The following is a 20,641-nucleotide window of genomic DNA, read 5'->3' as shown; positions in this document are numbered from 1 at the left end:
TTCAAGTAAATAGGGCGGCCATGTTACTGCCATTTATAAACCAATATTCATGTGTAATTAATGACTTGTGAGAAAAAATGCAGGTGGTGTGTGTGTGTATATACATACTATTTTTTTATATTTTTATTTTTTTTCATTTTTTTTATTTAAAAAAAAAATTTAATAAAATTTTTCAGAAAATCAACCAAAATATCACAACCTTCCTGCAGTACCTTTGCGGATTCCTTTGGGGTGGCGGACACCCTGTCTAGATCAGAGCTGGGCAAATATTTTGACTCTTGGGCCATATTGAGAGAAAAAATGTGTCTGGGGGGCCAATGTATAGAATTATATGTACAGTATGTGTGATTAGGTCCCTTTTTTTCCAGGAACACTAATACCAAAATCACAATGTCCGATAGAATTTTAAAAAAGTTATGACAGACCACCTCAAAAAAATGGAATGTAATTTTACGGTTTTTTTTACTGAATGAGACACCCAAAATGTACATTCAAATAAAGAAAGTGGGATTTACAATATTAACTCTGAACAATAAAACACTGAATATTAACATTAAATGAACATCGCTTCTCTTTTACTTCTTACTAATAAACACCTGCAATATGATATATTATCACTTTCATGCAGAAATTTGTGGTAAAAATGTGCTTCTGCATCTGTTCCTGACACATGCGTTTCGGGCTGGCTGCTCTGAAAACAAACCCCGCCCATTCTGCTTTGTTCCTCTCTGAGCTGCTGTGACGTAGATTGCTGGAATAACTCATATAACACTCAAAAGCGCAGATTTCAACCATTGAAATACTTTTTATAGTTTAAGACTTACGGCCATTTAAAAACAGCACTGCACATCATAATGGCGGCGACCGTTTTGATGTTAAAGGTCTAAAAAAATTATGTAGAACGTCCGGATTGAAAACCTTAACCTACCTACTCAGTGGCCTAGTGGTTAGAGTGTCCGCCCTGAGATCGGTAGGTTGTGAGTTCAAACCCGGCCGAGTCATACCAAAGACTATACAAATGGGACCTATTACCTCCCTGCTTGGTACTCAGCATCAAGAGTTGGAATTGGGGGTTAAATCACCAAAAATGATTCCCGGGCGCAGCACCGCTGCTGCCCACTGCTCCCCTCACCTCCCAGGGGGTGAACAAGGGGATGGGTCAAATGCAGAGGACACATTTCACCACACCTGGTGTGTGTGTGACAATCATTGGTACTTTAACTTAACTTAATGGGCCGCATGTGGCCCACAGGACGTATTTTTCCAGGCCTGCTCTAAATACTAGATAGAAAAAGATAGAAAAGTGACTAGTGAAAAAAGGTAGCAACTTTTTCCTGTCCTATTGGAGACTTTTGGAGAGTGACATGAAAGCACGTATCGTTCTTCTCAACAAACAGCCTTTTTAGCCATGCTCCCCTCCCACACCTGAAAGCCCTCTTATTGTTTGAGACATCAAAAATGATAAAAAGTAGAGACATTTCAATTGTATTTATAAACATATTTGTTTTTCTTGTTCATTACCCCTACTGGTATATTTGTCCTGTATGTGAGAGACTACGCAGAAGCTATCACCTTTCAAACCCCATAAGAAAACCATAAATCACCCAAGGACATACTCACAGTGTGATGTTTGACAGTGGGTCTGGCTCGCACACTGGCAGTACCCGACTCAGGCATGGTTGGTGAGTTCAGAACTAGCTCGACACGTTCTGAAAAAGTAGAGCATAGCTTTGTTACATCTTGTGGCAAATGTGTTTTGGAAATGATGTGTATTTCTGGTCCTGTTATCCTCGTCCGGACTTAAGGGTGACACGGTAGTGCGGCTGGATCAAATTTTTACTGAACTAAAACTATTATGCATGACTGCAGTTCCTGGAGGTCAGGTAAAAAAAATGAGGCAATCCTAACTTGGAGGAGCCGAACCACAGTCTTGTATTCCTTCTTTCTCTGTCTGGGTGTGTGTTCATTCAGGAGAGTACAACCTGACCATGTACGGAGGTGTTCATGTGTAAGTGACCGGAAAGCAACCTCTGTATGTTGTAACTTAAATGTTGACGTGATGATAGACATGGAGTCTCTCTTCCAGGATAGAGCGATCACTTTTGCATTCCGAAGTATGGATTTATTGCCTCTTCTTTTGAGAGAGTTATTAACCCCGTCCACATGCGAATGTCCAACTAAGGCGCTTTAATTCATTATGGGCTCAACCATTATTTACTTAAACCTGGTGGTTCGCTTTCTCCAAGTTGAATATAAACATTCACCATAGGTAGAACATATATGAGTTAATGAATTCACTTCAGAAACCTCAAACCTTCATTTGCGCTCAAGAACAGGACGCAGCGGGGAAAATAACGGCGAGAAATTAATCTCCGTCTCCAAGCTTTAGCGTTTTCACCACAACTGGACCACATTGGTCCGTAGGATTACACAAATGAAAGTAGAGGATGATGCAGTGTTTCTTATACATTTGTACATACATTCATTTTTATGTACGAAACCACCACTGAACAAGAGGTGGTCTTCTCTGCTTCACCTTGTTTTGCCAAGAATAAGCGCATATAAAATATCACTAAATCAGGCCTGAGCAATTATTTTGACTCGGGGGGCCAAATTTAGAGAAAAAAATGTGTCTGGGGGCCGATAATTCTAAAACTCACAATTATGTCTGATTGAATGCTAAAAATGTTATGACAGACCGCCTTAAATAAGGAATGGAATTTTACATTTTTTTTTACTGATGAGACATCCAGAATGTACATGAAAATAAAGAATGTGGGATTTACAATATTAACTATGAACGATAAAACACTTAATATTGACAACATATGAACGTCACACCCCCTCTCGATATACATTTTTTACAATCGCTAAATGCAACAAAAATGCAACAAAAATGCAACAAACAGCCAAATATGAATGTGAAGGGTAAAATAAACCCACCTACAATCTTATATATCTGAGCTATCACTAAGCTTTAGAACTTTGTTGTAAAAATCTCCTTCCGCCTCTGTCCCTGACACCCGCATTTCAGGCTGGCCGCTCTGGAAACACTCTGTGGAAAGGCTCCCCACCCACACTGCTTGGTGCCTCGTCTGAGCTGCTGTGACTTAGATGACCATAGTAACTAATTAGATTACCATAGTAACTAATTAAATTACCATAGTAAATAGTATATAATGGAAAAGGGCAGATTCCAACCATTGAAATACTTTGTATAGTTCAAGACTTAAGCTAATTTGAAAACATCACTGCACATCATAATGGCAGCTACAGTTTCCATCTTAAAGATCTAAAAAAATTATTTGGGAATGTCTGGCGGGCCAGATTGAAAAACTTAATTTTCCCAGGTCTGCAATAAATGAATGTCAGGGTGCTTCGTATGAAATGTTACCGCAAACATTTTCCGAGCCTCTTACTGCTCCGTCACTGATAATAATATGATGGCAGAATTCCCCACACATGTCCATTGTGCCCTGTGGCGCGCAAAAAGAGTAGAAAAATGGTTTCACAGAAATAGAAAAGTGTGAAAAAATGTAGTAACAGGGGGGAGGGCCTTAAAATAAAATACTGCTTTTTAAGGCCCCAATCAAACCTGGTGTGAGTCCTGACATTTTTCAGCTGCCCTTGAAGCCATGTTTGCCTAATGAACGAGTGATGAAAGAGAGGCTTAGCTCCAAAGCGTTTAGTCTACATGTCGTGTCAACCCTTGAATCATAACACTTTTCATATAAGACCTGAGGAAAGACAAGCGCGAGGAGCAGCAGCACATACCACATACCGTCTCGCTAAGGTCCACAATTGTGGAAAAGCATGATTGTGCTGACACAGAAAATTGGCTATCACAAAAGGATCTGGCTGTACTGCTAAAACCAATTCTTTGTAGATATATGTAGTCTAGTAATAGACAAATACTCATTTAGCAGCTTTCAAGAACTAAAATAATGACATACTAATCTAATTATGTGGGCTTATCGGTTTTCCGATAATATCAAGATAGACTGAATTAATGCTTCCTAGTTGGGATGTCTGAAATGAATAAATTATATACAGTAGTCATTTAAAAAAAATTGGCATACATTGTATGTTGTTTAACTACAAACAAGAATATTCTAAAGTAGGATTTTCTACACAACAAACAGTCTTTAACTCTAATCTGCCAGTGTACACAAGAGACTTTTTTTACATAAATAGTATCAATCAATCAAAGTTTATTTATATAGCCCTTAATCACAAACATCTCAAAGGGCTGCACAAGTCACAACGACATCCTCGGCTCAGATCCCACATCAGGTCAAGAAGTTGGTAGAGTGGCTGGGCCAGCAATCGGAGTGTTGCTGGTTACTGGGGTTCAATTCCCACCTTCTACCTTCCTAGTCACGTCCGTTGTGTCCTTGGGCAAGACACTTCACCCTTGCTCCTGATGGCTGCTGGTTAGCGCCTTGCATGGCAGCTCCCGCCATCAGTGTGTGAATGTGTGTGTGAATGGGTAAATGTGGAAATACTGTCAAAGCGCTTTGAGTACCTTGAAGGTAGAAAAGCGCTATACAAGTACAACCCATTTATCATTTATTTATTAACCCAATGGGCGTAATGAGAACACTTGGAGGGGACCGCAGATGTTCTGCGCGGCCGCAGCTAAATATGCTTGCAGTGGTAATTGATCAACAAAGGAAGTGATCACTGATCAGTGGGAGAGACACATTAACAGCCAATCAGGAAACAGCATCAACTATCAAGTTTGTTTCGTGGTTGATTCTTTGCATGGACTGAGAAGCGAAACTAAAACTAAGTGCTGCCGAGAGCGTAGAAATTGTCAATAAAACAGGAAAAGTCACCTCGATAGTATGGCGGTTTTTTGGATTGTTTTAAAGAGACCACAGTCAGACCAATATGGTCTGTACATTATGCAAGGCGCTAGTCCCCACAAAGACCGGCAATACCACAACACCTTGGCCGCGCTCACCTTTAGAGTCCGCTTCAAGGTTCAAGGTTTTATTCGTCACATGCAGAGTACACCACAGTGAAATGCTTTTTTCCATGCTCTTCAAATATTGCGTACAGTGGGATCCAAACACTAGTTGCTGAATCTAATACACTAAATACAAAAAATACAAAAATTTGAATAGCTGTGATGTACATTAATTACAAGACAATAAGTTGCACAATAAGTCCCAGTAGTTATGGTAGAAGTATCAGTACAAGTAAAAGTACAGTAGTCACATACAGTACCAGTGCAATGTCAAATAGTATAACAGTATATACAGTATACACAGTATATACAGTATTGGAAGTAATAAATATTAAGGTGTCTACAGTTCTTTTGGCAGTTGAGTAGTGACAGTAGTATGAACAAAGGTAATGGAACAGTATGACTTCTTTATACTCTTGTTTTTACATTATTTACAGTCATTGAATGAAGAGTACAGTGGTAAGTAAAGTGATTCTTGTGCGTGCGGTTTTGTGCAATTGTGATAAGTGTTAATCAGCGGTGCAGTTGAGCAGTCTGATGGCTTGGGGATGGAAGCTCCTCCTGAGTCTCTCCGTGTTGGCCATGAGACTCCGGTAGTGCTTGCTTGACTGCAGCAGTGAGAAGAGGCAGTTGCTTGAGTGGCTAGAGTCCCTCACTATCCTCTTGGCCTTGGATCTACACCACCTGGTGTAGATGTTGCAGATGGTTGCCGATGGTGCGCTCGGCTGATCTGGCCACTCTCTGCAGTCTGTATCGGTCGTGTGCGGTGCTATTCCCAAACCAGGAGGTGATGTTTCCAGTCATGACACTCTGTTGTGCATGAGTAGAAGTTTCTGAGGATATTGTGGTTTAGCTTGAACTTCCTGAGTCTCCTGAGGAAGTAGAGACGCTGTCGTGCCTTTTTCACCACATTGTCTATGTGTGTCTTCTGATATTGTCACTCCGAGGTACAAACCCCATTTCATTATCAGTTGGGAAATTGTGTTAGATGTTAATATAAACGGAATACAATGATTTGCAAATAATTTTCAACCCATATTCAGTTGAATATGCTACAAAGACAACATATTTGATGTTCAAGTGATAAACATTTTTTTTTTTTGCAAATAATCATTAACTTTAGAATTTGATCCCAGCAACACATGACAAAGAAGTTGGGAAAGGTGGCAATAAATACTGATAAAGTTGAGGAATGCTCATCAAACACTTATTTGGAACATCCCACAGGTGAACAGGCAAATTGGGAACAGGTGGGTTCCATGATTGGGTATAAAAGCAGCTTCTATGAAATGCTCAGTCATTCACAAACAAGGATGGGGTGAGGGTCACCACTTTGTCAAAAAATGCGTGAGCAAATTGTTGAACAGTTTAAGAAAAACCTTTCTCGACCAGCTATTGCAAGGAATTTAGGGATTTCACCATCTACGGTCCGTAATATCATCAAAGGGTTCAGAGAATCTGGAGAAATCACTGCACGTAAGCAGCTAAGCCTGTGACCTTCGATCCCTCAGGCTGTACTGCATCAACAAGCGACATCAGTGTGTAAAGGATAGCACCATATGGGCTCAGGAACACTTCAGAAACCCACTGTCAGTAACTACAGTTGGTCGCTACATCTGTAAGTGCAAGTTAAAACTCTCCTATGCGAGGCGAAAACCGTTTATCAACAACACCCAGAAACGCCGTCAGCTTCGCTGGGCCTGAGCTCATCTAAGATGGACTGATACAAAGTGGAAAAGTGTTCTGTGGTCTGATGAGGCCACATTTCAAATTGTTTTTGGAAACTGTGGACGTCGTGTCCTCCGGACCAAATAGGAAAAGAACCATCCGGATTGTTATAGGCGCAAAGTTGAAAAGCCAGCATCTGTGATGGTATGGGGGTGTATTAGTGCCCAAGACATGGGTAACTTACACATCTGTGAAGGCGCCATTAATGCTGAAAGGTACATACAGGTTTTGGAGCAACATATGTTGCCATCCAACATATGTTGCCATGGACGCCCCTGCTTATTTCAGCAAGACCATGCCAAGCCACGTGTTACATCAACGTGGCTTCATAGTAAAAGAGTGCGTACTAGACTGGCCTACCTGTAGTCCAGACCTGTCTCCCATTGAAAATGTGTGGCGCATTATGAAGCCTAAAATACCACAACGGAGACCCCCGGACTGTTGAACAACTTAAGCTGTACATCAAGCAAGAATGGGAAAGAATTCCACCTGAGAAGCTTAAAAAATGTGTCTCCTCAGTTCCCAAACATTTACTGAGTGTTGTTAAAAGGAAAGGCCATGTAACACAGTGGTGAACATGCCCTTTCCCAACTACTTTGGCACATGTTGCAGCCATGAAATTCTAAGTTCATTATTATTTGCAAAAAAAAATAAAATTTTATGAGTTTGAACATCAAATATCTTGTCTTTGTAGTGCATTCAATTGAATATGAGTTGAAAAGGATTTGCAAATCATTGTATTCCGTTTATATTTACATCTAATACAATTTCCCAACTCATATGGAAACGGGGTTTGTATTTGAAGTTAGGCACTCTCTCGACCGGCGTCCTGTCCATGCTGAGTGGACCGCAGTTCCTTGCCCCCCGCCTCCTAAAATGACTTGCTGACTTTCAGGGCGAGGTGGTTCTCCTGACACCACAGTGCCAGGTTCTTCACTTCACTCAGGTAGGCCGTCTCATCGTTACCGGAGATCAGGCCCATCACAGCTGTGTCGTCAGCAAATTTCACAATGGAGTTGGTGGTGTTTTTAGCCACACAGTCGTGTGTGTAGAGTGAATAGAGGAGGGGGCTCAGAACACAGCCCTGGGGGGCACCGCGGTGTTGAGGATAATGGGTGATGAGGTGCAGTTCCCTGCTCTCACCACTTGTGGTCTTCCTGTCAGGAAATCCAGGACCCACTGACTGAGGGTTGAGTTCAAGCCCAGGTCCTTGAGCTTGATGACGAGTTTGGATGGGACTATGGTGTTGAATGCTGAACTGTAGTCTATGAATAGCATTCTCACATAGTTCCCCTGCCTTTTGTCCAGGTGGTTCGTGGCGGTATGCAATATGTGTTCGAATGCATCGTCGGTTGACCTGTTTGGGCGGTATGAAAATTGCAGGGGGTCTATAGTGGGGGGGGGGGGGGGAGCATATGTGGTCTTTGATTAGCTTCTCAAAGCACTTCATGACTATGGGGTGCTTTGAGAAGCTAATCAAAGTTAAAGTTAAAGTACCAATGATTGTCACACACACACTAGGTGTGGTGAAAGTTGTCCTCTGCATTTGACCCATCCCCTTGTTCACCCCCTGGGAGGTGAGGGGAGCAGTTGGCAGCAGCGGTGCCACGCCCGGGAATCATTTTTGGTGATTTAACCCCCAATTCCAACCCTTGATACTGAGTGCCAAGCAGGGAGGTAATGGGTCCCATTTTTATAGTCTTTGGTATGACTCGGCCGGGATTTGAACTCACAACCTACCGATCTCAGGGCGGACACTCCAACCACTAGGCCACTGAGTAGGCCAACTTCCTGGCACTAAGCCTGCAGAAAGTAGTTCTTCTCAGGTTTCTCCATGTGTACATTTTCACACATTGCACTATTTCTTACACTTTATTAAGCATTTCTTATATATTCCTTATTTTTCAGCTTAACTCTAAGAGATTATTGTTAAGTGTTAAATGTGTTTTCCAAAGTTGTGTTGACATTTCATATTCTTTCTGTCTTGACTGCGGAGGAAGAAATCAACGGAAATAAAAATGTTTACATTGAATACATTTTTCTCGTGGTCCTTATAGCTTCGATAGGATATAAAAAATATAAATAATTATCAATATCGACCGATACAAAACACTTATTGTGGTAACAGTTTTCAGCCATATTGCCCAGCCCTGTCACTGTCTGAAAAAAAATATTGTTTTTTGTGTGACTGTTGCTGTTAATGATTTGGTTAAATTATGCTACAAAATGTTAAAAACTAATAAATTAATAAAGGCAGTATCGCCATGTTGAGTCGTATCACAAGCCGTGTATCGTGTATTGTACTCTGGCTTAGGATTCCAAGTCATAGTATCAGGCACTATTTAACAACATCCACTAATAAATATATTTAAAACATGAATGTTGACAGTAAACTGCATGAGAGAAACAACATATTAGAAACAGCTCTCAGTAAGATGCAGTTTTATACCACAACAAAACAAACCACATTAAAGAGTCTATGACAGTGTCATTTAAAAATTAGCATTACTGCGTGAATGCTACAAAGCATTCACACATGATTTTCTACAACAAAATGCATCTATTTATTATTATTTCTCTACTTATTCTTCTCCAGATTTTGGCGCGCTCTACCTTCCACATTTTTCATCCAATTCAAACCGTTCCAAATTCAAACTGTTGAAGATGTCAAATTCCAAAAATTCCCAGATTTCCGGGACATTTTTCCCATTTAAAATGAATTTGCCATTTTTCAAACTTACACCATTTCCACATTTTTCAACTTATTCATACCATTCCACCTTCAACACATTCCACCATTCTGGAAATCCAAACTAGCCTTTTCCCAAGTTAAAAAAAATTCCAGGATTTTCCAGTATTCCTGGTTTTCCAAAGCCCTATTTCCACCCTTTTTTCTGGCGACTACTCCTCCCACATTTTTCAACCCACTTCAACTCTTCCACCGTCAAAACATTCCTCTTAATCAGGACAAAAAAATTAAGTTGTTTTTTGAACTGGAAAAATCCCCGGTTTTCCCGAAATTCCAGGAATTCTGTAATTCCATTTCTCAATTCAACATGTCACTACTTCAACATTACTCGACTTATTTGAAAAATTTTAACACCAACCATTTCAACTCATTCAGACCACTCAAGTTGTTTAGCATTTTTTTAAAACTTCCCGCTTTTCTCAAAATGTTTTGGAAAATGGGACATTTTTCAAAATTCCACAATTCCCATATTTTTCATCTGATTCAAACAGTTCCAACTTCAAAATATTCAGCCTGTTTAGGAATTGTGTGCTCTACCTCAACAATTCTAAAATAAATTCCCGAATTTCCCATAATTCCTTTTTTTTTTTTTTTTGCATTTTGCCAATTCAAAATGAATTGTCCATTTTTCAAAACTTCCACAATTCCCACATTCTTCAACCCATTCATACCATTCCACCTTGAACACATTCCACCATTCTGGAAATTCAAACTACCCTTTTTCCAAGTTAAAAGAAATTCCAGATTTTCCCAGAATTCCCTAATACCATTTATTACTTCAACATTTCTTGCCCGATTTAAACAATTCTAACACCAACCAATTCAGCTCATTTAGGACATTCAAGCTCCTAATCATTTTTTTAAAATCCTGCTTTTCCCAAAATTCCCAAATTTCCAGGAAGTTCCCATTGAAATGAATTGGACATCTTTCCAAGTTGCACAATTCCCACAATTTTCAACCTATTCAAACCATTCCAACATCAACACATTCCACTCATCCTGGACATTCAAACTAACACTTTCCCAAGTTCCAAACAAAATTCCGGTTTCCCTAGAAATTCAAACTCTTCAACATTCAAACCATTCCAACATTCAAACTATTTCAGCGTTTAAACCATTTCAACATTTAAACCATTTCTACATTCTTCCTACGTTCCATTATCATTTCAGTTCAGCGTCAGCTCTTTAACATTCAAACCATTTTAACATTCAAACTATTCTTACATTCATACTACATTCTGTCAGCATTTCACTTCAACTTCAGCGTTTGAGCATTCACACGCAATTCCTTCAGGAATTGCCTCTTCTAGTTGTTTATGTTTTGCCATTCCTCTCAACTATTAATCCAAATATATTTCACACGTTATTGACGGGTTGAAAACTAATTTTGGTGCCCAAAAGCTTTGTCTAACCTGCTAAGTACAAAGTTCATAGAGTTACTGATTGACAGTGTAACATATAGAACGTACTCACCCATTTCCCTCATTTTGACGGTCGTGTCAAAGAGAGACCGCTCCTTCCGACCCAAAAAGGCCCGATGTCCTCTCTTCATCGTTGATGTACAACCACTCAGGAGAAGATTACACTTTGGACATTTTGACGAGACAGGAGGATCCGCGTGGGACAACCTCTGAGTGAGTCAGACACCAAACAAACTTTGGGGGAAAGAAGAAAGGAAATGGCATAAACTCCACCTCCTGTGCTCAAGTTACACTCCCAAACAGGTGAGGCCCCAACCGGCTCTGACATTCCAGCGCTAATCTCCGTGCAGGAAATGACACCTCTTTCAATTGTGCTGAAATACAGTTCAACGCCATTTTGGAGTCCCGGTGAAGTAAGACGGCGGTAACAATTTGAAAATTGAGCTTGTAGCTCATTGTCTCCGTTACTATGGTCATAAGGAAGCACTATTTGTGCTAGGTTTCGTTTTTCAGCTATTGAGCTTTTATCTCTGAATGTGACAATCTCTTTCTAACCGTCCAGCAATCCATTTTGGCCGCTTCTTCTACAGCAGCTAGCTTAGCCTATTTTTAGCTTGACTTATGCCGCTAATATGAAAACTCTTTGACAACATAATTTAGGTTTAACGACTGTTTAAATCAGGGGTCCCCAAACTACGGCCAAAATCGGGCCCGCAGGAAGTCCCAAGTTTAAAAAAATGAATAAATAAATAAATATATATATATATACATATATATATATATATTTATTTATTTATTTTTTATTTATTTTATTTCTTTTATATATTTTATTTTATTTTTATTTTTTTTAAATTATAAAAATTGTTTTCAATCCGTCCTTTCTAATTTATTTTCTACCGTTTGTTACTCTGTGTGTCTCCTAGCCGCTCAGGCAAATCATATTGTCTAAAAATGTATTTTCCCATCGATAACGTGACATAGTCGTGGTAAGTGCATGCTCTTTCAGTCAATTAGTGCATGAGGAATATATATATATATATATATATATATATATATATATATATATATATATATATATATATATATATATATATATATATATATATATATATATATATATATATATATATATATATACACACTACCGTTCAAAGGTTTGGGGTCACATTGAAATGTCCTTATTTTTGAAGGAAAAGCACTGTACTTTTCAATGAAGATAACTTTAAACTAGTCTTAACTTTAAAGAAATACACTCTATACATTGCTAATGTGGTAAATGACTATTCTAGCTGCAAATGTCTGGTTTTTGGTGCAATATCTACATAGGTGTATAGAGGCCCATTTCCAGCAACTATCACTCCAGTGTACTAATGGTACAATGTGTTTGCTCATTGGCTCAGAAGGCTAATTGATGATTAGAAAACCCTTGTGCAATCATGTTCACACATCTGAAAACACTTTAGCTCATTACAGAAGCTACAAAACTGACCTTCCTTTGAGCAGATTGAGTTTCTGGAGCATCACATTTGTGGGGTCAATTAAACGCTCAAAATGGCCAGAAAAAGAGAACTTTCATCTGAAACTCGACAGTCTATTCTTGTTCTTAGAAATGAAGGCTATTCCACAAAATTGTTTGGGTGACCCCAAACTTTTGAACGGTAGTGTATATATATATATATATATATATATATATATATATATATATATATATATATATATATATATATATATATATATATATATATACAGCCCAGCCCCCGGCCAAATTGTTTTAACCCAACACCCCTCCGAGTCAAAAACTTTGGGGACCCCTGGTTTAAACAAAGGTCACATTTTTAAGACCGTAGTGTGTTTTTTCTATTTTTAAAGCTCGAAACTTGACACCATTGACCCGCGTCCACCATATTCAATTGATGAGTATTAGCTTTAGTTTATAGAGAGCCAAATGGGCCACAATTAAATAAATATTTAAATAATATGGGTCATATCGGGATTTTTTTCTAAAACTAAAACACTTCATTGGGGTCTATATAACATGTAATGGTGGTTCTTTGGTCAACATTTTGAATATATTGTGTTTTACAGACCGTCTTCACAGGGGCGGATTAAGAAATTTTGGCCCCCTGGGCCTGACATGGTCTTGGCCCCTCAACCCCCCGCGCGTGTGGGCGCACACACACGCACGCACTATGCAAGAAATACTGTATACTGTGAACAGACATGCACACTGTACTGTACAGAAGAGTGCACATGCTGCACACACACTATTAGGTATACCACACAGACACTGACAAGCACAGGTTTCACACAGACACAGGGGGAGGGGATAAATGGCCTAAAAATAAACATTTTTGAAAATGATTACGCCCACTTCAGTGATGGTGCATTGGGTCATTTGAGAGATATTATGTATTGGAAGTTGGTAGCTATCATGAAATAAACCCCCCAACCCACCCAAAAAACTAAATCGGACATGATTTTTGCCCCCTTTTCCTCCCTTCTATCATTAAAAATAAAATAATATCTTAGGAAAACACATTGGCATAACGGCAGCTGTGCAGCAAATTGAGGCTCAAAGTCTGTATCTATTTGTGGTTAAGCTTGAGGAGAAGGAGAAAGGTAAAATGATAACATGCATCGGAGAGCACCACAAAGAAAGGTGTAGGCCAGTTCATGGTACAAGGGCTGCATGCAGGTCAAGATAGCCCATTTCCAAGAATGCTATAGTGGCTGGACAGGCACTGGACATGTCCTGAACTCAGTGTCAGACGTGGCTGCCGAATACTTGGATGAAGTGAAGCAGCTGACAGATCTCATGCTGCCCCATCTGAAGACTGTCCTGGCCAGGCAGAGGATGGATGAGGAGACCTTCCCAATGGACCCTGTCAGTGAACAGGCTAGTAACATTGATGGCACCCCTGTGCACAACATTGGGATGGAGAGACAATGTGGCAAGGTGGACTACAAACTGAAGAAGTTGGGCACACTGAACGCAGTCAATAGGTCAATAATTTTACAGAAGAGCCAGGAGCTTCAGAGGTTTCAAGGCAGCAGCACAAGCAAAAAGGGAGGTTGAACTCAACTGGAGTAAATTCATGAAGGCAAAATTCGAGAGTAGGGCAGATGAGAAACAAGAGATGGCTCAAAGAAAGGAGAGTAAGAGACTAGACATGCTGGACACACTGAAATCTTTTGATGGCCCCTTCACGATAGTGGGGAAGTTGAAAAGTTCCTTGTGGATGAAAGTCTGCACAAGAATGCAAAGCTGCAGAGAATGAAGCTTGAGGTTCAGTTTGCCAGAGAAAGCACCAAGCTTCTGCCTAAAGTCAATTCTATCTTCACAATCCAGGTGACACTTCCCAGAAATGGCAAAAGTGCAATTCTCCAAGTCATAATGGATACTTAGAATTTTATGGTGGTGGTAAGTATTCATGAAAACAGGTAGCCTAACATTAGTGAATGGGTGAATTCTGGAAATAACCTAAAAATCTTACACAGTGCACCTTTAAGCAAGGGGTTTCTTTCGTGCTTTCAATTTTGCAAAATCATCCACCACATCATTGAAGTCCAACTCTCTTGTCAGCTCACTCTCAATTGCCATTAGAGATAACGCATTTAATCTTTTCTGAGTCATTCTTGTGCGCAGCTCATTTTTTACTCTTGACAAAAGAGAGAATGAGCGTTCTCCCTCACAGTTACTGACCGGTAGAGTGAGAAAAATCTGTAGCGCAATGTATGTATTAGGAAACGTAGGCTGTAGTCCAAAATGTATTATTGTTTTGAGCAGTCCTGAAGGGGTCCTCTCCTCATCAGTGTTGTTGAGCTGTATAAAAGATTTGAACTGTATAAGCTCCTGTCCAAGACTTTCATTGAGGTCAGATGGGTATGATTCAGTGAGAATCTTGGCCTTGTGAAGGACTGAAGCATTGGACTCTGTATCCAAAGAGAAAAGGACACTGAACAAATTGTTCAGATGTTTGTAGGCCTCCAGACGGTGATTAAGGCTTGAACTCAGTTGATCAATAGAGGCAATAAATGTCTCTATTTGAAACAGTTGCCTTCCCTCAAGCACAACATCTGGGGATGCTGATTCATCAGCAAACTTTTTACGTTTCCTTGTCCGTTCAGCCCTGTAAGATGGGGTGCCACCCAACATGTTTAAGGCTTTCTGCTCAAAATGATCAAATAGATCTCTTTGGGAGAGAACAAAGGTGCGCAGAGATTCCAGCAATCTAACTGCTGTACCAAGGTCCATGTCTGCTTTTTGAAGTTGCAGACTTGTGGCCTGAAATCTGGACAGAACAGTGTCCCAAAAGCCTGCCATGAAGGCCATCTCAAGTGAATCCAGCTTCCGCACTAGACTGTCAGCTTCAGTTCGTGTGTCTCGTTTCTCTGTGTCATCAGTGGAAATAACCTGTAGTGCTGCTTTTATTTTACTGTAGTTCTGCCACAGTGCTTTGGTAGATTCTGCACGGCAACTCCAACGCGTGTTGGATAAAGCTTTAAGTGTGAGATCTATGTTGGAATTGCCAAATACCCTGTCCCATCGGTGTGTGGATGCAGTTGTGAAGTTGTAAATAGACTGAATCAAGTCAAAATACTTAGAGACTTCATTTCCACATCTGTCAATGCTGTTGACTCCCACCAAATTCAAAGAGTGAGCTGCACATGGAATATAGTGTATTAATGGGTTGCTTTTCTTTAAGTGAGCCTGCAACCCATTATACCTCCCTGACATGTTGCTGGCATTATCATAAGCCTGCCCCCTGCAATTTGACAGCTCTAACCCTAGATTTTCCAACACAGACATGACACAGTTAGCCAAACTTTCACCTGTATGGCTAGTAATGGGCTCAAAACCCACAAAGCGTTCAACAACACTGCCCTCTTTGCTAACAAAACGGAATATGAATGTCAATTGGTCCACATGAGATAAATCTGGGGTTGAATCCACAATGATAGAGTAGTATTTGCTTGCTTGCAGTTCATCTGCTATAGCCTGTTTGGTTTTTGCACCCATCAATTCAATGAATTCCTCACAAATGGTGGAGGACAGATATGAGGTATTACCTCGACCCATCTGCCCAAACTTTCTGATGTGATCCTTTAGAAAGGGATCAAATTCAGCCAGGACCTCCAGAATACCAAGGTAGTTCCCATTGAGAGGAGACCCTAACGATTCATTTTTACCCCTAAATGCAAGGCCCCTTTCTGCAAGGAATTTAATGACTGCAACAACTCTTTGTAACACCTGCCTCCAATAGCTGCTCTCTGCCTGAAACTGTTTGAACAGGTCTGCATCAACTGTGGCACCTTTGGCGCGGTTCAAGACTGCTTGCATGCAGGTTATGTGCTCAGCACTTCGCTCATGTTCACCAAATCTTTCTGAGTGTTTCCAATCACAATAGCCTGTCACAAAAGAATGCGTTTTTGGGGAAAACAGTTTGCATGCAAAGCAGTAAACATTACCAGTAGAGGGAGAGTACATCAGCCACTCTCTTTGTTGTCCATTGGGCAAGTGTGAAGTAAAATGTTCATTGTTTAGGCATCGGGTTTTTCCTCCTAGCCCACTGTTCCTCACAGAAGCTGGATAATGGCTGTGACGGTTGTGAAATGATTTTGCACCTCTTTGAATAAGAACTTCCTTCATTGACTCAGTGAGGGTCTCAGCCCATTTAGCGGGATCACTAGGTAGAGTTGTCACTGTAGATGGTGTTGAAGAAAGATTCAGCTCATTTTCTATGCTGTCCAGAGGTGCAGTGACCTCACATTCATCCGAGCAACTGGCTACTGCTGAATTGGTTGAATCATAAGCATCAGAAGCATTTGGTTCAGTGTCTACACTTGTAGTGGTCTCAGGATCTTGGGAGCTACATGCTAGCTCAGGTGCATTGCTAACCTTAGCTGAATTTGCAGTAGCATTTATAGAATTGCTTTCAGCAGATGTCTTTGTACTGAAGAAGCTGGAGATATTTGGAACACTCTCAAGTAAAACTGATTCCTTTTTTTTCTTTTCTTGCTGAATTTTTTTTCTAGCTCCTCCACTTAAACGTTTATGATCCATATTTCCCTTCTTTCTTTGCACATTGGCTCTTTGCCTATCACAACAGATAAACCAACTATGTGTGTGTGTGTGTGTGTGTGTGTGTGTGTGTGTGTGTGTGTGTGTGTGTGTGTGTGTGTGAGTTTGTTTGTGTGTTTATGATCGGTGCTGCTTCCTTCAAGTGTGTGAGGTGATTTAGAAAACTAGCAACCCAGCATCAACACTCCAAAGCAGAGAATAACAGCTTACTAGCATAGACAATTGAGAGCAGAGAATCAACTGATTCGTCTGATAGACAGCAGGAGAGCAGAGTGGTCAGTGATGATCGAATCAAGAAAATGTCTAAATGGCAAGGGAACAGACTGATTTGTACTGAGGAGAAAGAGAGAGAGAGCCAATTACAGTGAAATATATTCCAAAAGAGCCAAGTGACTAGCTGAAGGCAGGGACAAATGCCTTGGAGTGACCAACAAGAGTGCAAAGTACCAAATGGCAAAATGTGGAAAGACCAACAGGCAGATCTGCTTTTACCTCTTATCTTCACAACCAAAAAGTTGCTAAATGATGTTTTCAGTCGCTAGCCAGGTATGGCCAAAAGACGCGAAATCTAGCGGCAAAGTCGGTCAATCACACTGACAGTGAAACAAATATTTTGAAAAGATAATAATTGTACACCTTTGTGCACTTTAGTCTTCTATCTAAATATTTTCACAAAGGACACCAAGGCAGCTTGCTAGCTATGATGGGAGCAACAATGTCTGATAGACAGCAGGAGAGCAGAGTGGTCAGTGATGATCCAATCAAGAAAATGTCTAAATGGCAAGGGAACAGACTGATTTGTACTGAGGAGAAAGAGAGAGCCAAGTACAGTTAAATATATTCCAGAGCCAAGTGACTAACTGAAGGCAAAGACAACAGCCAGATACCTTAGCAGAGACCAACAAGAATTCAAAGTACATAATAGCAAGATGGCGAGACCAACACAATAAATTGTATTAGGATTTAATTTATTAACGTTAATCTTAACAGCCAAAAAGTTGCTGAATAATGTTTGTAGTCGCTAGCCAGGTATGCCCAAAACAAGAGTCGCTAAACCTAGCAGCAAAGTTGCTTAATTGCAACACACTCTAGGATTCAGGGGAATTAAGGATAATAAAGATATTAATTGTACAACTTTTTGTACTTTTTTTCTAGTTTTTTGAGTCGCCAGCCATGTATGGCCAAAAGTCGCTAATTGAATGCCAACGTTGCTTAATCGCCAACACACTGGGACTCACTGAAGGACTGACTGAATAAAAAAGATAATTAAGATAATTGTGTACTTTTCTCTTCTGATATTTTCTCTAAGGACCCCAAGCTATCTGCAAGCAGCAATAATGTCTGACAGACAGGAGAGCAGAGTGGTCAGTGATGAATGGCAAGGGAACAGGCTGATTTGTACTGAGGAGAAAGAGAGAGAGAGAGCCAATTACAGTGAAATATATTCCAAAAGAGCCAAGTGACTAGCTGAAGGCAGGGACAAATGCCTTGGAGTGACCAAGAAGAGTGCAAAGTACCAAATGGCAAAATGTGGGAAGACCAACAGGAAGATCTGCTTTTACCACTTATCTTCACAACCAAAAAGTCGCTAAATGATGTTTTTAGTCGGTAGCCAGGTATGGCCAAAAGACGCGAAATCTAGCGGCAAAGTCGGTCAATCACACAGTGAAACAAATAATTTTAAAAAGATAGTAATCGTACAATGTCTTGTACTTTTGTCTTCTTTCTTAATATTTCTCAAAGGACACCAAAATGTCGCTATCTGCAGGCAGCTTGCTAGCTATGATGGCAGCAACAATGTACCTTAGAGTGACTGACCAACAAGAGCTCAAAGTACCTAATGGCAAAATGTGGAGAGACAGACACAATAAATTGCATTAAGATGAAGAGAACTGTTGCTATTATTAATCTTAACATCAACCAGAAAGTCGCTAAATGTCACCAGCCAGGTATGGCCAAAAGTCGCTTAATTGGCCACACACAGTAACAGAGAAACTAACAAAAAAAAGATCATAAAGATAATAGTTGTACAACTGTGTGTACTTTTGTCTTCTTTCTAAATATTTTCCCAAAGGACACCAAAATGTTGCTATCTGCAGGCGGGAGCGTGCCTATGTTCCCCGGGTCCTATGTTCCCCGGGTCCTATGTTCCCCGGTTGTTCCTGGGTCTTTGTATGCGACCGGGGAACTTAGGACCCTTTTTCTAAAAAAGGGTCCTATGTTCCCTGCATTGTATCTGGCGAAATTGCGAAATTGTGCCCTGACCAAAACCATCCCTAAACCTAACCTGTCACAGGGCGTTGTGGAGCACTTTTTTTTGGCGAAATTGTGCCCTGACCAAAACTATCCCTAAACCTAACCTGTCACAGGGCGTGCGGCAGCAGATAGAGCAACTCAAACGCGAACTTCCTTCCTTCGACAACTTAAACACGTCTCTGTCATGCGTGTCTGCGTGCGTCTTACTTAGTCGCGCATTGGAAGCAGCGGGGAACATAGAACCCTTTTCTGGAAAAAGTGTTGTACGTTCCCCGCAGCGGGGAACATAGAACCCTTTTTTTTAAAAAGGGTCCTTAGTTCCCCGGTAGAGGGGAACATAGGACCCGGGTAACATAGGGACGGGGAACATAGGGATGACCCGCTGCAGGCAGCTTGCTAGCTATGATGGCAGCAACGATGTCTGCCAGACAGGAGAGAGTGGTCAGTGACGATCGAATCGAGAAAATGACAAAATGGGTCAAAGACCAAAAAGTTATTAACTGACAGCAGTGACAAATGTCAGACTGTAAACTTTCTCGAAAGAAAAGGACAAAATGGGAAGATGCTGATAATAACAGCAAAATGGAAAATATAAGAATTTCCAAGTAATGCTCAACTCAAGTGTGTGTGTGTGTGTGTGTGCGCGCGTTAAACTTCTTGTTGAATGATTTCAAATTATCTCTGAGTCTGAACTGAGGGAAAGGAAACCAAATTTTGAGCAGTCTCTCACGAGTTCAAAATACCAAATGAGGAGATTCTAAAAGAACAGACCGGTTTATGAAAGACTTGATGGGGGAGGGGCACAGCTAAGAATACTTGAGTGAGATTCTGTGATCCAAATTCGAGATAGAGCTTTTTGATAATGATAATTTGTCAGAGTAAGGTTGTGTAATCAAAATTTGAGAATGAGCTTTGTCAATCAATCAAGAATATTTGCATTAAGTTCTGTGATCAAAATTCAGAAACAACCTTTAATAATTGATAAAGAATATGTGAGTGAGGTTGTGTGATCCATCCAATTTGAGAATTAGCTTTGATAATAATGATTGAGAGCCTCTGGCCCTCTGTGGATCATGGCCGCGGGGCCAATTTTGCCTGGCCCCTTGGGGCCTCTGTGGGTCGTGGCCGCGGGGCCAAGTTGGCCTGGCCCCTTGGGGCCTCTGACCCTCTATGGATCGGGGCCAAGTTGGCCTGACCCCTCGGGGCCTCTGGCCCTCTATGGATCATGGCCGCGGGGCCAAGTTGGCCTGACCCCTTAGGACCTCAGGCCCTCTGTGGGTCGCGGCCGCGGGGCCAAGTTGACCTGGCCCCTTGGGGCCTCTTACCCTCTATGGATCGTGGCCGCGGGGCCAAGTTGACCTGGCCCCTTGGGGCCTCTGGCCTTCTGTGGCTCGCGGCCGCGGGGCCAAGTTGGCCTGGCCCTTTGGGGCCTC

General features: G+C 40.9%; 2 protein-coding genes across 2 annotated transcripts in view; one reads left to right on the top strand and one right to left on the bottom strand.

Annotated features, from left to right (window-relative positions):
* LOC133653944 (uncharacterized protein C6orf132 homolog) overlaps window positions 1-11,105 on the bottom strand; it is a 37,003-nt gene extending 25,898 nt beyond the window's left edge. The window contains exons 1-2 of the mRNA XM_062053805.1: window positions 10,923-11,105; window positions 1,621-1,709 (exon numbers count right to left, since the gene is read on the bottom strand). Coding sequence (XP_061909789.1) covers window positions 1,621-1,709; window positions 10,923-11,001 — 168 coding nt within the window. The 5' untranslated portion in view covers window positions 11,002-11,105. The remainder of the gene's footprint in view (window positions 1-1,620; window positions 1,710-10,922) is intronic.
* Window positions 10,954-20,641, top strand: part of guca1ab.2 (guanylate cyclase activator 1Ab.2) — a 47,384-nt gene continuing 37,696 nt past the window's right edge. Inside the window, exon 1 of the mRNA XM_062053818.1 lies at window positions 10,954-11,173. The gene's annotated coding sequence lies outside the window, so the exon portion shown is untranslated. The remainder of the gene's footprint in view (window positions 11,174-20,641) is intronic.

Source organism: Entelurus aequoreus, linkage group LG01 (assembly GCF_033978785.1).
Source record: "Entelurus aequoreus isolate RoL-2023_Sb linkage group LG01, RoL_Eaeq_v1.1, whole genome shotgun sequence".
Lineage (NCBI taxonomy): Eukaryota > Metazoa > Chordata > Actinopteri > Syngnathiformes > Syngnathidae > Entelurus > Entelurus aequoreus.
The sequence above is the reverse complement of the archived record's forward strand: the minus strand, read 5'-3'. Positions and strand labels throughout refer to the sequence as shown.